This window comes from Monodelphis domestica, chromosome 8, assembly GCF_027887165.1.
Source record: "Monodelphis domestica isolate mMonDom1 chromosome 8, mMonDom1.pri, whole genome shotgun sequence".
NCBI lineage: Eukaryota > Metazoa > Chordata > Mammalia > Didelphimorphia > Didelphidae > Monodelphis > Monodelphis domestica.
In genome coordinates, this window is record NC_077234.1 from 86,751,920 (window position 1) to 86,767,860 (window position 15,941).

A 15,941-nucleotide genomic window follows, 5' to 3' on the forward strand; every position below is an offset into this window, starting at 1 on the left:
GAGTGGAGAAGAAGAAAAATATAAAATGCCAGATGCTTGAGTCACTGTTGACATCTTGCAGGCAGAGGAACATCCCATAGCATATATGGATAAGAGGGACCAAGACAGAACAAGGTAGTAGATAAAATCCCGAGTTGAAATCCTACCCTCTAACACTAACTTACTTTGTGACCAAAGGTAAATCACTAAGCCTTGGCTTCTTTGACTGTCAAATGGTAGAGTTCACCCAAATCCTAGCCACTGAAGTCCCAACTTGGAGATGTGAGAGCCTCGACCCTTTCCTCATTTCTTAACCCGCTGGCTCCTGTCCAGCTGCTTCTCATTCAAGACTACCTATTGCAAATTACCTGTCATGGAACTGAGTCCTGGCTACCAAATTTCTCCCATAAATATAGGACAAATAAACACTCTTTCACCAAAATGCAAACATAGAGGGATGTGCTTGCTGCCATCTATACCATTGGCCAAGGATGAATGACTGTCATGGAGTGAGAGAAGGATGCTGAGTGTTTGTGCTTGTGTTGTGTGTGTGTGTGTGTGTGTGTGTGTGTGTGTGTGTGTGGTAGAGAATGAGTGGGGTTAGGTAAGTAGAAGAGAAGTAAGACACAAAACAGTGTCACCCCATGGTAGGGATCACAGATTCATAATTTAGATCTAGAAAGCAACCTTATCTAATCCAACCCTTTGTTTTTTGTTCTTTTTTTATATCTATCATTTCTTTTTTGTTTTTATTCTTAAACCCTTGCTTTTCTTTCTTAGTAATAACTCTAAGACTTAAGGTCTAGGCAAACAACATCCAGAGGAAGAACTGTGGGAGTAGAAACTCAGAAGAAAAACAACTGCCTGATCACATGGGTCAATGGGGATATGATTGGGGATGTAGATTCCAAGTGATCACACTAATGCAAATATCAATAGTATGGAAGTAGGTCTTGATCAATGACACATGTAAAACCCAATTGAATTGCTCATTGGCTATGGGGCAGGGAGGGAAAGAACATGAATCATGTAACCATGGAAAAATATTCTAAATTAATTAATTAAATAAAAATTTTCAATGAAAAAAAAAAGATCTAGGCAAACAGTTATGTGACTTGCACAGGATCACATAGCTAGAAGGTATCCAAGGTCAGATTTGAATGTCTTATCTCTTGACTCCTGGCCTGGCACTCTATCACTGTGCCACCTAGCTGTCTCCAACCCTTTGATTTAGCAGATGATTTTACAGATGGGGAAAGTGAGATCTAAGAGGCTTAGTGACTTATCCAAGGTCATATTGGTAGAAGAGGCAAAGCCAGTTTTTGAATCCAAGTCCTCTGACTCCTCTGTGCTATGCTGCCTCTCAGGAGAAGAGATTTGTATGGATGGAGCTGGCATGACATGAGGACAGGTTTTTGGACTGACACACTAGTATGACTAGCACAGACTAAGTCACCACTCCCAAGCTCTAGGTATTCTTTTTGCAGTTCACTTGTGTCTCACTCTGTGTCCTCATTTGGAGTTGTCTTGGGAAAGATACTGGAGTGGTTTGCCATTTCCTTCTCCAGCTTATTTTACAGGCGAGGAAACTGAGGCAAACAGGTTTAAGTGATTTGCCCAGAATTATGTCTTAGTGAGTGTATGAAGCTGAATTTGAACTCAGGTCTCCTAGACTCTAGGTCCAGCACTCTGTTCACTGTACCACCTAGCTACCTAGAATGATCCACCACATTTAGTCCAAAGTATCAAGTACTATTGATATATTTTTACGACGAAAGCCCATAAGAGAAGGAGGGAAGGAATCTCTCTGCCCACTATACCATAGCACAGAGGGGCTTAGGTGGGATTTCTGATTAGGCTATATAGAAAAGGTGGGGGAGGTCATTAAATTGCTGAGGCCTCTGGGAGGAACCAAAGCTGTTCTCACTGGCTAGCTAGATGGCTTGATTCTGTTCTCTGCCTCCCAAACTCTCACTTGGGCCAAGAGCTAAATAAAGAAAGAAGAACAAAGGAGATGGTGGCAAAGTAGGCTGATCTTACCTGTAATCCGGCAGCCAAAGAGCTCGAGCCTCAGGGCAATGCCTGTGTGCCAGGTCTGAGGGCGGATTCTGATAAACCGAGTCAGTACTGAAGTATGAATCTTATTCAAAACCACTTCAGTTGCATCATTGTTGGCTTGAAATACCTGTAACATAAAACCAAAATGTGCTATTCAAATCTAATTTTTAGCTTAGTCACACACACGTCCTACCTGTGTGACCTTGGGTAAGTCACTTAATTTCCTTCGATTTTTCCTGTATTTGGGGGGGATGAGGTGGGGTTCTTTTTAGTTTATTATATGAATGAGCTATACTAGTCCAAGTTAAACAATGGACCCCAAATGGGTATACTATCCAAGCTATGAAGTTTTGAAACTTGTGATGAGGGACACTAAGCGTTTTAGTTCCCTCCTGTGCAAAATGAGGGCAGGCAGGGATTTAGACTAGAAGGTCTCTGAGCTCCCTTCAGGCTCTTGATCTATGATTCTATCACAGATCTGCTGTTCTTTGATCTTTATCTATGATTCTATCACAGTTCTGCTGAGCTTTGCTTCCCATAAACCCAAAAGGAGTGCTTCTTTTCCACCATGAAAATATTCCTATTTTTCATTGCTTCTCTAACTTTAAAACAATAAATGGTTTTCACTAAAAACTTTCAGAGAGGAGAATTTTGCCCCTGGGCTGAGAAGCTTTAACTCAGAAGCAAAGCATTTTAGAAGCCATAAGCAAATGAAAACAAAGAACTGGAAGGGGGAAATACTTGGAAACCTGAGAAAAAGGCAATGTTCTGCCTTTCAAGGATCGCAGACTTTGTCCACTTACCTTAAATAGAATTTAGCTTTCCTGTGTACAGACACACACACACACACACACACACACACCCCACATATAAAAACACACAACTAACACAAAAATTAAAACTCACAAAGATATGGAAATATACTCTTAGAGACACATGCAGATAGATATTCTCATTCAGATACTGACATACAAACCGAGAAATACTGACACAAATACAGATATGCACAAGCCCCCAGAGACAGACATTTATAGACATTATTTATTTACTGTATTTATAGACATTTGTGCACAAATGCACATAAAGATACAATCACAGGGGCATCAGGTTGTTCAGTGGATAGAGAGCCAGATAGTCTCTGGAGATGGGAGCCTCTGGGTTCAAATCTGGTCTTGGACATTTCCTAGCTGTGTGACCCTGGGCAAGTCATTTAATCCTTATTTGCCTAGCCCTTCTCACTCTTCTGCCTTGGAACCAATACACAGTATCAATTCTAAGAGGGAAGGGAAGGGTTTAAAAAAAATGATACAATCAAGCTTTTGCTGAAACATATATAAATACAGATACAAACCACATAGATATAGATACATACAAACATGTCAATACAAACACAGACACATGTAAACACAAAGATAGACACATGAACACAGAGAGATACACAGCCACAAGCCACACAGATATAGTAACACAAAAGCACATAGATACAAATACCCACAAACCCACAAAGATATAGTCCCAAACTTTTTCAGATGCACACACAGAGATGAGCATATGGATGCTGCCATGCACACAAACACCCAGCTACAGACACAAACACATACACAAATCCATACAGAGATATGCCAACACACAGATGCAGACACATCTCCATGTCTGGCATCCTAAAGGACTAACATAGCACTTCATAATAGTGAAGTTCTGTCCGATCACTGATATCAGTTACATACACACTTCCCCAGCTCCCACACAAACGAATGGATGTGAGGATGAAGTCCTATCTCAACGCTACCCCCGGCCCGGTGTCAGTCAGTCATTCTACACTCTCACCAGCCTTTGTTTTACAGTCAGATGTCCAGGCAGCCCCTCAGAGTCCAGCCCTGCCTTCCTTCTGGAGAAGTCACCTCCAGGTAATGAAATCCATCCCTGTCCCCATCTGACCAATATGTGTCTTAAGGGAGGAAAGGCTTTTTGGGGCAGCTTCTGATTCAACATGGTAGAAGCCAACTCTTAGCTTACCAGATGGCCAGAATCAATAACTACCATATGGACCGTATGTTTTTTCTGTGTGTGTGCTCTCTTGTGTTGTTTTTTTTTTTTAGCTAACTGGAGTAAGTGTACTTATGTTTCTGTCTTGGTTTTCAGGGCTTCAGGGTAGAGAAAGTAAAAAAAAAATAACAACAAAACCCCTACCTAAATCCAAGAGCCAAAATATCCAATTTGCATGTCATTTTAAAAGAATTCTCCATATCCCACAATGATCAGCTCTGGGATGCTAAAGCCATTTCTTTTTTGGAGAGGAAAAGCTAGATGTTCCAATTTCTGTTTCTTAGAATATGACAGGCTTCCAGGGCATTGATGGGGCTGGAGCATTATTTGTTTCAAGCTAGTGGTTTCCTAGACACTGGGGATATTTACCTGGCTCACACTACTTTCTTGAACCTTAAAGAGCTGCCAGTCACTGAAGCCTTAGTGTCGATGGGTAGGAATGATTTTAGTGGAAGTAGAGGGCATATCAGGTAACCGCTTGGCAGTCTGTCTCTAGCAAGGGGTAATAATTGAGCCTTAAGAGAGCCTTGGGTTACAGGGAAAACAAGAACAGAAGCTGAAATTAAGCTTTTCTCTGACTAATCCACTTATCCTAGAGTTGAAGGAGACACCTAACAGTACAATAATTCCTAACAAGTACACTTGGAAATGCACCATTTTGTAAATACGCATATTTCCTATTTGGCGAAGTCAGAACTAAAGTTCTATTATAAAATAAAGTTATTATGAAAGCTACCTGATGCGAGGCATGTGTGTGTATGTGGAATATCAAAACAAGCAGAACCATTCTCCCATAGATAAGTGGGTAAAGAATAGGAAGAGACAGTATTCACAAGAAGAAATAAGCACCATATATGAAGATGCTTTAAATCAGTAATGAGTAGTACAAATTAGAACAACTCGAAGGCTTTACCTCACACTTATCAAAGTGGTGAAGATGACAAAAGGTAAATATAGGAACTGTTAAAGAAGGAAAATGGATCACTTATATACTATTAGTAGGGCTACAAATAGATGGCTTGAGAAAACAATTTGAAGCCATATTAGGAAACGTCATTAAAACATACATCCCCTCTGACCCAGTAATACTACATACACTACTCAGTATATAAGTCAACGAGGTAAAAAATAAAAAGGAAAGATTCCCATTTGTATAAAAATAATTATAGCCTAACTAATGGTAGTAGCAAAAACTGAAAAGGATCAAATTGTGTCATATGAATAATAAAATATTATTGTATCAAAAGAAATCATTACTTAGAAAATTAAGAGAAATTTTGGAAGATTTGTATAAACTGATATTAAGCAAAGCAAGCAGAACCAAGAATTTGGATAGTGCTACCTACAGTAGTGTAACAGGAAGCAACAATGCGATGACCCATCAACTTCAGAGGACTAATGATAAAACCTAATTTCCTTCTCTCAGAAGAAAAGTAGCAAACTCTGGGCATGAAACAAGGCATAGTTGGTAGGCCTGGTCCATGGATTGGTTGGTTTTACATAACTACAGGTCTTCATTACAATGGAAGATAGGTCACTAGAAAGTGATAGTAATTCAATGGAACATTTGGAAAGAAAGAGAGAAAAAGAAAAAGGAAGGAAGGAAGGAAGGAAGGAAGGAAGGAAGGAAGGAAGGAAGGAAGGAAGGAAGGAAGGAAGGAAGGAAGGAAGGAAGGAAGGAAGGAAGGAAGGAAGGAAGGAAAGAAGGAAGGAAGGAAGGAAAGAAGGAAGGAAGAAAGGAAGGAAGGAAGGAAGGAAGGAAGGAAGGAAGGAAGGAAGGAAGGAAGGAAGGAAGGAAAGAAGGAAGGAAGGAAGGAAAGAAGGAAGGAAGGAAGGAAGAAAGGAAGGAAGGAAAGAAAGAAGGAAGGAAGGAAGGAAGGAAGGAAGGAAGGAAGGAAGGAAGGAAGGAAGGAAGGAAGGAAGGAAGGAAGGAAGGAAGGAAGGAAGGAAGGAAGGAAGGAAGGAAGGAAGGAAGGAAGGAAGGAAGGAAGGAAGGAAGGAAGGAAGGAAGGAAGGAAAATCAACAAGATTTTCCCTAATTTGTAGCAAGGAAAAATGAAACAGAGGCAAATGACTTTCTCAAAATGAATAAAAGATAGAGTAAAAGGGGGAATCTTCCTCTTTCTCTTCCTAGCATCCTCAATCCTCATATCCATTCTCATAAGGGTCCTTAACTTTTTACTCTCTAATGGCTTCTTCCAAATCTTGCTTTCAGTCTTCCTTCTAATGATTAAAAAGCAAGGAGGAGGGGGGCAGCTCTGTGGCTCAGTGGATAGAGAGCCAGGACTAGAGACAGAAGGTACTGGATTCAAATTTAGGCTCAGACACTTCTTAGCTGTGTGACTTTGGGCAAGTCATTTAACTCCCATTGCCTAACCCTTACTGCTCTTCTGGCTTGGACCCAATATACAATTTTGATTCTAAAACATTAGGTAAGAGTTTTGTTTGTTTATTTCTTAAAGCACAAACGAAAGGGAAGATAAGGAAGGCAGGGACATGAGAAGAGGACTATAATAAGGCAATTTCCCTCTATATGATGGAGTAAAGAAGGCGGATGGCTAGGGTGGAATTTTGGGTATTTTATACATTCTCAATAACTAATTATGATTTGATGATGAAGAGAGAGATGATGCAGCCAGAGAAATCCCTGGCCTTCACCATCACCCTTCTTTCACATCTGTGTTGGCTAGTGTACATTACAGCTTTGAGAAGGATGAAGGAATTTTGCCTGCAGACAAGAGACATTAATGCAGCTCTCCCAGAATCCAAGTTGCTGAGGCAGAGATATTATTTTTTTCCCCTTTTTCTGGCAAGGACAGGATGAATTCAGCACTGTATCTCCAAAGGGTGTTGTCAGCAGCCAGTGTCACCAGTAGCACCCTGATCCCTAAGGATGCTGGACTGGGTGCTGGTCTGTATGTGTGGCATTCATTAGCTTGATGCTAAGTAGCCTCAAAAAAAAAAAAAAGCTTTGTTTGCAAATGTGAGTATATAATTGAAGTTTTGAGTAGATCTGAACTTTAACACAGCTACTAATCTGTAGCATATATATCACGCTGGTACCGTTTAGAAACACAGCATGGCTTATGGGTTTTTAATATCCTATTTTATCCTATTTGACCCCCCTCCTTTGGCAGTCTTGGCAGCTAACGCCAAACACCATTCGCCTCCCCACCTTCCTCAAACCCCCTTAAGTGAGGGAATGATTACTGTTTTAGACTGCATTACAGAGCTGCAGTCTGGGTATATGCAGGATCCAAGTTCCAGAATTGTCCAGGATCACAGAGCTATTGTCTGAAGTGGGATTCGAATCTAGGTCTTCCTAACTCCAATTCTAATACTTGTATCAACTACAGAATCTTAGTTAATCTGAACGACTGAAGTTTGTCTTCATTTTTTTCCTCTTCCCACCCCACCCCACCCTCACTAATATCCTTCTTCTCTAGGCACAAATCTAAATGTGTTTAAAACCTCTTTAGTAGCTCTGTTTCTATGGACTCCCCATGTTTTTCCCCGCCAGGTTTCTCCCATTTTTATATTACTTTTGGTGTCTTCTGCTCTATGTACCGCCCATTGGTGCTGACTCTTTAACTTCATTACAGCTTCCCACAACCCTCCTAGTTCCAGCCCTGTGCTTTCTTAGTGGGCTGGGGCTTGCTTCACATGAAAAGACTTTTCTAATCTAACTCACAGCCTGAGCTACAGCTTCCCTGGGGCAAGAGGAGCCTCTGTCTTGTTACAGGAGTCATCTCAGTTAACACACAGCTCCCCAAAGAATAAGTATCCCACGGACAAGGGCAGCAGCAGCTACGGAGGAGACTCTGAGTAGGGTCCAGCCCATTAGAGGGGCTCAATAAATAGTAAAAATATACCTTGTTGACGAGTTCATTCAATAACAGTTCAAATGATTAATAACAACCAAGAGTAATGAATAACAATGCCTTAGTCCTTACATATTGTCTTTCACCCAAAGATATCAAAGTGCAATTTATGAGAATCCATTTTTAATGAAATATTAAGCAGTTTCTATTTCTCCTGACCCAATGGATTTATACGGTCTCTATTTTTCTCCCTGCATCTTCCCTATTTATAGCTGGTAAATGCCATCATATATTATACATCTCTATGTTTTTCTCAGTGCTTCTGTGGTTTCAGAATCACCTCTCTTGGTTTTTTTCTGATCAAATTCCCTGAGATGGGTTTTTGGCTCCTGAACTAGTCATTGCAAGGTAAGGGTTGTGTGCTTGAGGAATGGTGCCAGGAAACTGGTTTTATTCCCTGTTCCCCTTACTGATTCACTGAATCACTGTGGGCAAATCAATAAACCTCAAATGCCTCAGCTGCTCTTTCAGAAACATATAGTTGGTAAGCGACTCAAAAATAAGCAGTCAAATTTACCACTGCTTCCTGCAAGGTATACTAGACCTGTACAACCCAGTAAGAACTAAGCTCTGGGTTAAAAATTAGGTTCCAGATACAAGTCAACTCAATATGCATTTATTAAGCACTACTGTATGTGAAGCACTGTGCTAGGTTCTGGGGACACAACAACAACAAAAAGAATAAAAGTTCTTGCCCTTGAGGAGCTTATATTTTAGTGGAGGATAGAACTAATAGATGAACAGAATGAGGACTAAGATGCTGAAATGAAAACCATTGGTCCCCAAGTGCTACCTTGTTGCTAAAAAACCCTATAAGTATAATTATAAAATCTACTGACAGTAATATTAAATTGAAAATCAGTGGAGTGTGATAACAGGCAACATAAGGAGCAAATTTTGACAAATTTACTTTTTTAAACATCTAATTTTTTACTAGCAAAAAAAAATATCAGAAGTCACTTGAGCATACGCATTCTTGTTAACTTTAAATTAGAACATCCAAAAATTGATTCTTCATTCCCTAAAGAAAAAGGCGGGGAGGGCAAAGGTGTGAATTTACTCCCTAAGCACGATAGCAAGTAGAGGAGGTGGTGGTAACTATATTTTAGTTAACAGGTCATATTTTGAAAAAAAATCCAATATGGTGTGATGTACTCAGAAAGATTTCCTTCAATTACATCTCAGTGAACAGGATATAAACAGGATAATTCAGGATACAAAGTAGATTGGCTAATCCATTTTGTGCCTCATTGAATTTTAAATGTAATCCAGCATTTTCCGATTGATTTTTTGAGAACTTTGGTTGATATTCAGTGAGACAGAATTGGGAAGTCAGTGGCGTCTCACTGATTTTCTGATTTATACCAATGAGTGGCCCCTCTGATTATTAAATTGGTCAATATTTAATAAGAGCAGTTTGGATAGAGCTCTGTCACACAAGACAGGAAAATAAACATTCGTATGCTTTGTTTATAAGCAAAGAACTCTTTAACATAAGAGTATTTAAATCATATGTTTTAATGAATCAGTCACTAAAGGAAGCCAGAGATACTGCCCAGGACTAAGGTCTGCAAGGGCACACTCTTGCCATAACCAATCTCAATGTAATTGAGAATGTAGAACCTGATAATTTTGCCAGCTCCTCCATTAAGAAAATTCAATCTACTTAAGCTCTCACTTTGTTCTGCTACTAACATGCCTCTTCTCCAAGCCTGATTCCCAATCTTCTGATTTCCTAATCTGTCATTTATTTAGTCCTAGTCTCCCAATCCTGAAATCGCCTCTGGGCTCCCAGGCGGGAGTTGTCTCCCCATGGTGGAGGGAAGGCTTTCAAGGTGCCTAAAATATAGGTCTCAAGAACTCACCATTTATAACCCTTCCAGTGTCATAGTGACAATACATATGGAAGGTGGGAATGTCTGTCAATCATTGGAACAGTACAGGATGGTACAGAGCTGCCTTACTCTTCAGACGACATGATGTTAGATTCAGTATAAAGAAAAACTTCTTAATTAGAGCTCTTCAAAGGCGGTAATGAGTTCACCATCCCTGGAGATCTCCAATAAAGGGTTGGGTGACCACTTGGAAACATCATAGAAGGGATTCCTACTCAGTTTTTGGATTGCATTAGAAGACTTCTGAGATCCCTTCCAATTCAGATATGCTGTTACTTTGGGATCCTTCTTCACTTTGTACTCTTATCCCTGTCCACTTCAGTCCTATTTTTTACTCTCTTTCACCCCCTCTCCTAGCTAGCTTCCAAATATGGAATTCCTGTTCTCCTATATCTGCAAACTTTTCTCTATTCCTTCCCCCAAATTAACTTCACCTTTACAACCTTCTGCTCCCATTTTCTCAGCTCCCAGGAAGGGTTGGTATGCTTTTGTACAATTACAGCTACTTCCAAACCTTTGTTCTGCAGTCATCAATCAAGGCATCTCTCCTCCCTGAGATGGTGAACTCATTAACCCCCTGAGGCAGTCCATTCTGCCTTTGAACAGCTAGCTCTACTTGTTAGGAAGTTTCTTCTTTAGACTGAATCTTATATCACCTAATCTAAGGAGTAACCAGCTACTGTATCTTCCTGTAGGAAGGAAGGATAGATATTCCTACCTTCCAGATGCATCATCACTTTGGTGTTCTCCTATTCCACTACAACGTCCTCCTAACCTTCTCTCTCTCAGTATCTGGCTTCTGGTTGTCTTTCCACCAGTACTATAATTGCCTAGAACTTCAATAAATAAAGGACTGTTTTAACCATATGACTCAAGAGTCCCTTGGCCTACTCCACTACAGTGTTCTATACCATCAGCATTCTGATCCAGCTATCTACAAGTATCCACTCCTTAGACCATATCATTGCCTAATAATGCCCCACTTCCTGGACCCTGTACTCAGAAATTCCCAACTAGTCTCCTGATCTTTTCCCTCTGATTCCTATTGAACCCACTCTTTGTACTCTTCCTCATTACCATCTTGGTTCTCCTCCTTCCTCTCTAAGAAGCATTCCATTATCTACTTTGTGGGGCCCGATTTGTATTTTGCCTTTGCATTCTTCTACTCCATCACCTACCCATATAGAAATCCCCACCCCCAACCCCCCAAGAGGGTCCTTGACCCTCTTCTCCCATGACTATGATGATACCTTTCTCCTAGTGAACTCATCTGCTGCCATCTCTATGGAAGTAACTCGAAGTTATATGTAGCTCAGGCTCTGAACTCATTCTCCCAATTGCATATATCTCCATCTATGAACTGTCTCGTAAGCTCAAGAGCTCCATTTCAGTTGTCTAGCAGACATTCTGCCTGCATGTCAGTCCTGCCATGCCAGCACCTCAAATACCATATATCATTATCGTTTAGGCAAAACCTGCTCCTCTTTCTGCCTTCTTTATTTTGCTTTGTGATGTCACCATTCAGTTAGTTACCCATATTTAAATCCTCTGCTAGTTTTAAAACTCTTTTCTCTCTTCCTCAGCCCCAATATCAAAATTCTCAAAAGTTTAACTTCTCCAATCTCTCTCTCTCTCTCTCTCTCTCTCTCTCTCTCTCTCTCTCTCTCTCTCATTACTCTCTCTCTCTCTTTCTCATTATCATCTGTCTTAGAATCAATTCTAATATTGGTTTCAAGGCAGAAGAGTGGCAAGGACTAGGTATTTGGGGTTAAATGACTTGCTCAAAGTCACACAGCCAGGAAAAACCTGAAGCCAGTTTTGAATCCAAGACCTCCCATCTCCAGGCCTGGTTCTCTATCCACTAAGCCATCTAGCTGCCCCTCTCTATAATCTCCCTTAAATCTGTCATCTCTACTACATTCTTGCTGCCTTAGTCTATGTGCTTGATACCTCCTATCTGTCCTATTGTTATAGTTTCCTGACTAGTCTCTCTGCCTCCCATCTTTCTCAAACCCCCAAACTACACACCACTGTCAAACCAGTCTCCCTAATGCAGAGGTCTCATCATGCCACTAAAATACTCATAAATCCTGAATGATTCCATTCTCCCAGTTGAATAAAGTTCAGACTCTTTATTCTGATATTCAAGCCCTCCATAACCCAGTTTTGACTTATCATATACTCCAGCAAAAATTATTGCTTTGCCCAGAAACATGCTACATGTTTCCCCACTTCCATGCCTTTGCTTAACACCTTACTCTACACATAGAATCTCCTTCCACCCATTAACTTCCCACCCACACTTCCAAAGCCTCTACCTCCAAGAAGAATAGGGGAGCACCTCCCTGCTTTTAATGAGATCAGGTTACCAGACCTAGAAAAATGGCATTCCATGGTACTTTAAGAACTGGAGCATATAATTACTGAGCTGAGCGATACCACAACATTGGAAAGGGACAGCCACAGAACTGATATTCGGAAAAGGGAAGAGAGTAGATAGAGTCTGCAGACTCTTGGCCAATGAGCTTGATTTCAGCATCTGGCAAGATTCTAGCATGTATGATTAAAGGAGTTTTTGGTGAACATGTTGAAAAGAATGAGGTGATTGCAAAGAACGAGCATGACTTCATTAAGAACAGGTCATGCCAAAAAAAACCTCATTTCCCATTTTGACACAGTTATTAGACTGAAATGTCAGGGCAATGCTACAATTATAGTTTATATAGATTTCAACAAAGGATTTGACAGTCTCAGTTAGACAGAGTGCCAGGCTTGAAGTCAGGAAGCCTCATCTCAGATCTGCTCTTAGATACTAGCTGTTTGACCCTGGACACATCACATAACCCTGTTGGCCTCAGTTTCCTTATCTGTCAAATGAGCTGGAGAAGGAAATGGCAGACCACTCCAGCATCTCTGCCAAGGAAACCTCAAATGGGGACACAAAGAGTCAGACAAGACTGAAATAGAATAGGAACAACAAAGGATCAGACTTACTCTGCTTGGCCATAGAAGGCGGAATAAAAGAACAATAAGAGGAGACTGTAGAGGAACTGACTGATGTAATGACAAAGGAAACACTTCCTCAGGGGTAGTTGGTTCTCCTTATGTAGAGGTCTTCAAGGAACCTCAAGAACATATTAGAAACTATTCTTATTGGACAGGTTGGATGGAACGCCTCTGAGGTACCTCCAAATTCAAAGATGCTGTGCTTCTGATCCCTTCCCTAATCTCCCAAGCCAGAAATGATCTCTTTCTTCATCTAACTGTCACAGCATGCCCAGAATATTCTATGCTATGATTCCTGGTTAACTTAATAGTGGTGGTATCCCTCCTACTAGATGGAAAATGCCTTAAGGCAGTTACTATATCCTATTTAGCCATTTTTTTTCTTTTGAAGTGCCAAGCTCAATGTTTTTCCCATAAATGTTTAATTAAATATATAGTTCTATGAGATCCTCTCTCCAGAAGGACTCACTCAAGGCCATGTGGCTCCTCTCCCTGCACTACCTACAAATCGGTAAAAGCCTTGTTGTTGAGGAGACTCCAGGAAGGACCCTAATACTCCCCAAACTGCAGCACCAAGGAGAAAACTCATTGCCTGCCTACATGTCACAAGACTATAAACTTAGAGCTAAGAGACCTTCAAGGTCACCTCGACCAAGTCTCTTGTTTTGAAGCTGAGGAAACCACTTAGAGCTACTTATGGGTTAGGAGATCTGACCAAGGTCTCATAGGTGGCAAATGACAGAGGCAGGATTTCAACCTGGGTCCTCCAGTTCCACTCCATCACGTGCCTCCTAATAACTAGAGTTTCCCCAATTAGCCTAAATGCCTTCTCATTAAATAGAGGCATCATCATTAAAAAGAGGCAATCTAGGATTTGGGGAGATCTGATTCCTATTTCCAGTTCTCCAACTTGATTAATTATGGAAGACCCAGGGAAAAGTGCTAAAACTCTGAACCTCAGCTTCCTCATCTGTAAAATGGGGGCAATAATACCTCCTTGGCCACCTTCCCGGTTATTGTGAGGATTAAATGAGATATGTACATTAAGTGTTTTGTAAGTCACTGTATTCACACACACAAACACATATATTTTAAATCCTTAGTTTCTGTCTCAGTAACAGTTCTAAGGACAAGGACTAAGCAAACAGGGTAAAGTGACTAAGAATCACTGCCAAGGCAGAAGAGCAATAAAAGCAAGGCATTTGGGGCTGGGAAGTATCCGAGGCCAGATTTGAACCCTATCTCCAGGTCTGGGTCTCTATCCACTGAGTCATTTAGTTTCCTCGGCCTTAGCAGATTAATAAGAGAATCTTTGTCATATGCTTTGAGATGTCTGGGAAGTGGGCACTGCATAAATTTATTAAATAACATAAGGATTTAGCCTCCCTCAATGAGCCCACCTCTCTGGATAGGTGATAGCTACAGTTTCCATGTTTTCCCTTGTAGTTCTCAGTATTCAGACCCCTAATTCTCTGCATTAGTTCTCATGTGACCTATTGCTTATTTCTCCTTTGCTGGAAATCTCTGAGTGAGGCTGACTCTCAGGACTACAAAGGAAGTAGGAGATTTTTCAAAGACAACATTATACAATCTGGAGCCTGGAGGCAGAAACTGCACATGGGTTATTTTATTATTTTCTTTTAACAAATATTTCTCCCTCCTAATAAATGTTTTACTGCATCAAATTTTCTCCTTTTCAATCTATTTGGCAGAGGGCACTTGAGAAAGAAGAAAATACAAGGTGGAAAGGAGGAGAGATTGTTTCAGGCCTGGGATGGGGGGGGGGGATGGCAAGGGAGAAAGAAGGAAATTGAAACTGGGGGAACCAGCTAACATACTTGGGAGAATTTGTCCAAGAAACAGTAGTAACAACTCATCTTGACTGCAGGACTCAAGACGAGCCTTCTCCCCAACCCCCACATCTTTCCCATACACTTTCCCTAAGCCTAACCATCAGACCTACAAGTAAAAATAAATCGTTAATCAATGGATGCCATCCTGTTTAATTAATTTGTTGCGCAAAATAGGAGAAGGGGGAGCATGAGGACAGAATGAAGCTAAGGTAGAGGGTGCTTGCTTTCTCTCCCCTTTGTAAATCACATTACTGACTCTTTAAAACTTCCCCTTCAAGGCTGGAATGTTTTTTTTCATAATTACTTTGTTCCAGTGGGTGTGAGAATTTATCCAGATGCTGAGTCGGAAGGGAAATCTGGGGTGGGGGGTACCCATGACACCCAAATGGTCATTTATGGCTGGGATGACCTACCTTCTTTATTGTAGGGCTGGGATTGTCATCAAGCAGTTTCTCAGGAAATAAAGGGAAAGGGGCAGAGGGCAAGAGTGTGTATATAAGGGGTGGGGGGGGGCTAGGAGGGAGCATCCTATTTTTGGGTGCAGGGGAAGAGGCAGAAGGGATGAACTCATATCTGTGTGTGAGAGACAGAGAGAATGGGGGGGGAGAGAGACAGAGACAGAGAGACAGAGAGAGACAGACAGAGGGACAGAGACAGATACACACAGACACAAAGAGAGAGAGAGAGAGCAAGAGAGAGAGAGAGAAAGAGAGCGCAAAGCAAAGAGAGAGAACAACTCTCTTTTTGCTGGACCTACTAGATTTATGGTAGGATTGCATTACCACCATGGAGACGCTGAGCCCTGGAACATAGCATACTAACAGGATTAGAGTTTTAGGATTTGAGACAGAGAATCATGAGGGTGAAAGAAGAGGAGTCCTGTACAGGGGTCTTAAGTGGAGAGAGAGAGAGAAGGGAAGAGAGAAAAAGGGGGGGGGGAGAGAGAGAGAGAGAAAGAAAAAGAGGAGAGGGAGAGAGAGAGAGAGAGAGAGAGAGAGAGAGAGAGAGAGAGAGAGAGAGAGAGAGAGAGAGAGAGAGAGAGAGAGAGAGAGAGAGAGAGAGAGAGAGAGAGAGAGAAAGAAAGAAAAAGAGGAGAGAGAGAAGAGTGAGTCATGGGAGAGAAGAAGGGCATTCTGGAGCAAAAGAGACCTGGGAGAACTCTAAATAGGGATTCTGAAGCTGGACTGAGAAAGCATGGCAATCACTCTCTCTAGGATAGCCCA

The 15,941-nt window shown here is 41.2% G+C and overlaps 1 protein-coding gene across 4 annotated transcripts in view; it reads right to left on the reverse strand.

The window, feature by feature from the left end:
- Nucleotides 1-15,941, reverse strand: part of NRP2 (neuropilin 2) — a 154,897-nt gene that overhangs the window by 74,974 nt on the left and 63,982 nt on the right. For all 4 annotated transcript variants that reach the window (XM_007501876.3, XM_007501877.3, XM_007501879.3 and 1 more), the window contains exon 8: nucleotides 2,020-2,164. In XM_007501876.3, the coding sequence (XP_007501938.1) occupies nucleotides 2,020-2,164 (145 nt within the window). The remainder of the gene's footprint in view (nucleotides 1-2,019; nucleotides 2,165-15,941) is intronic.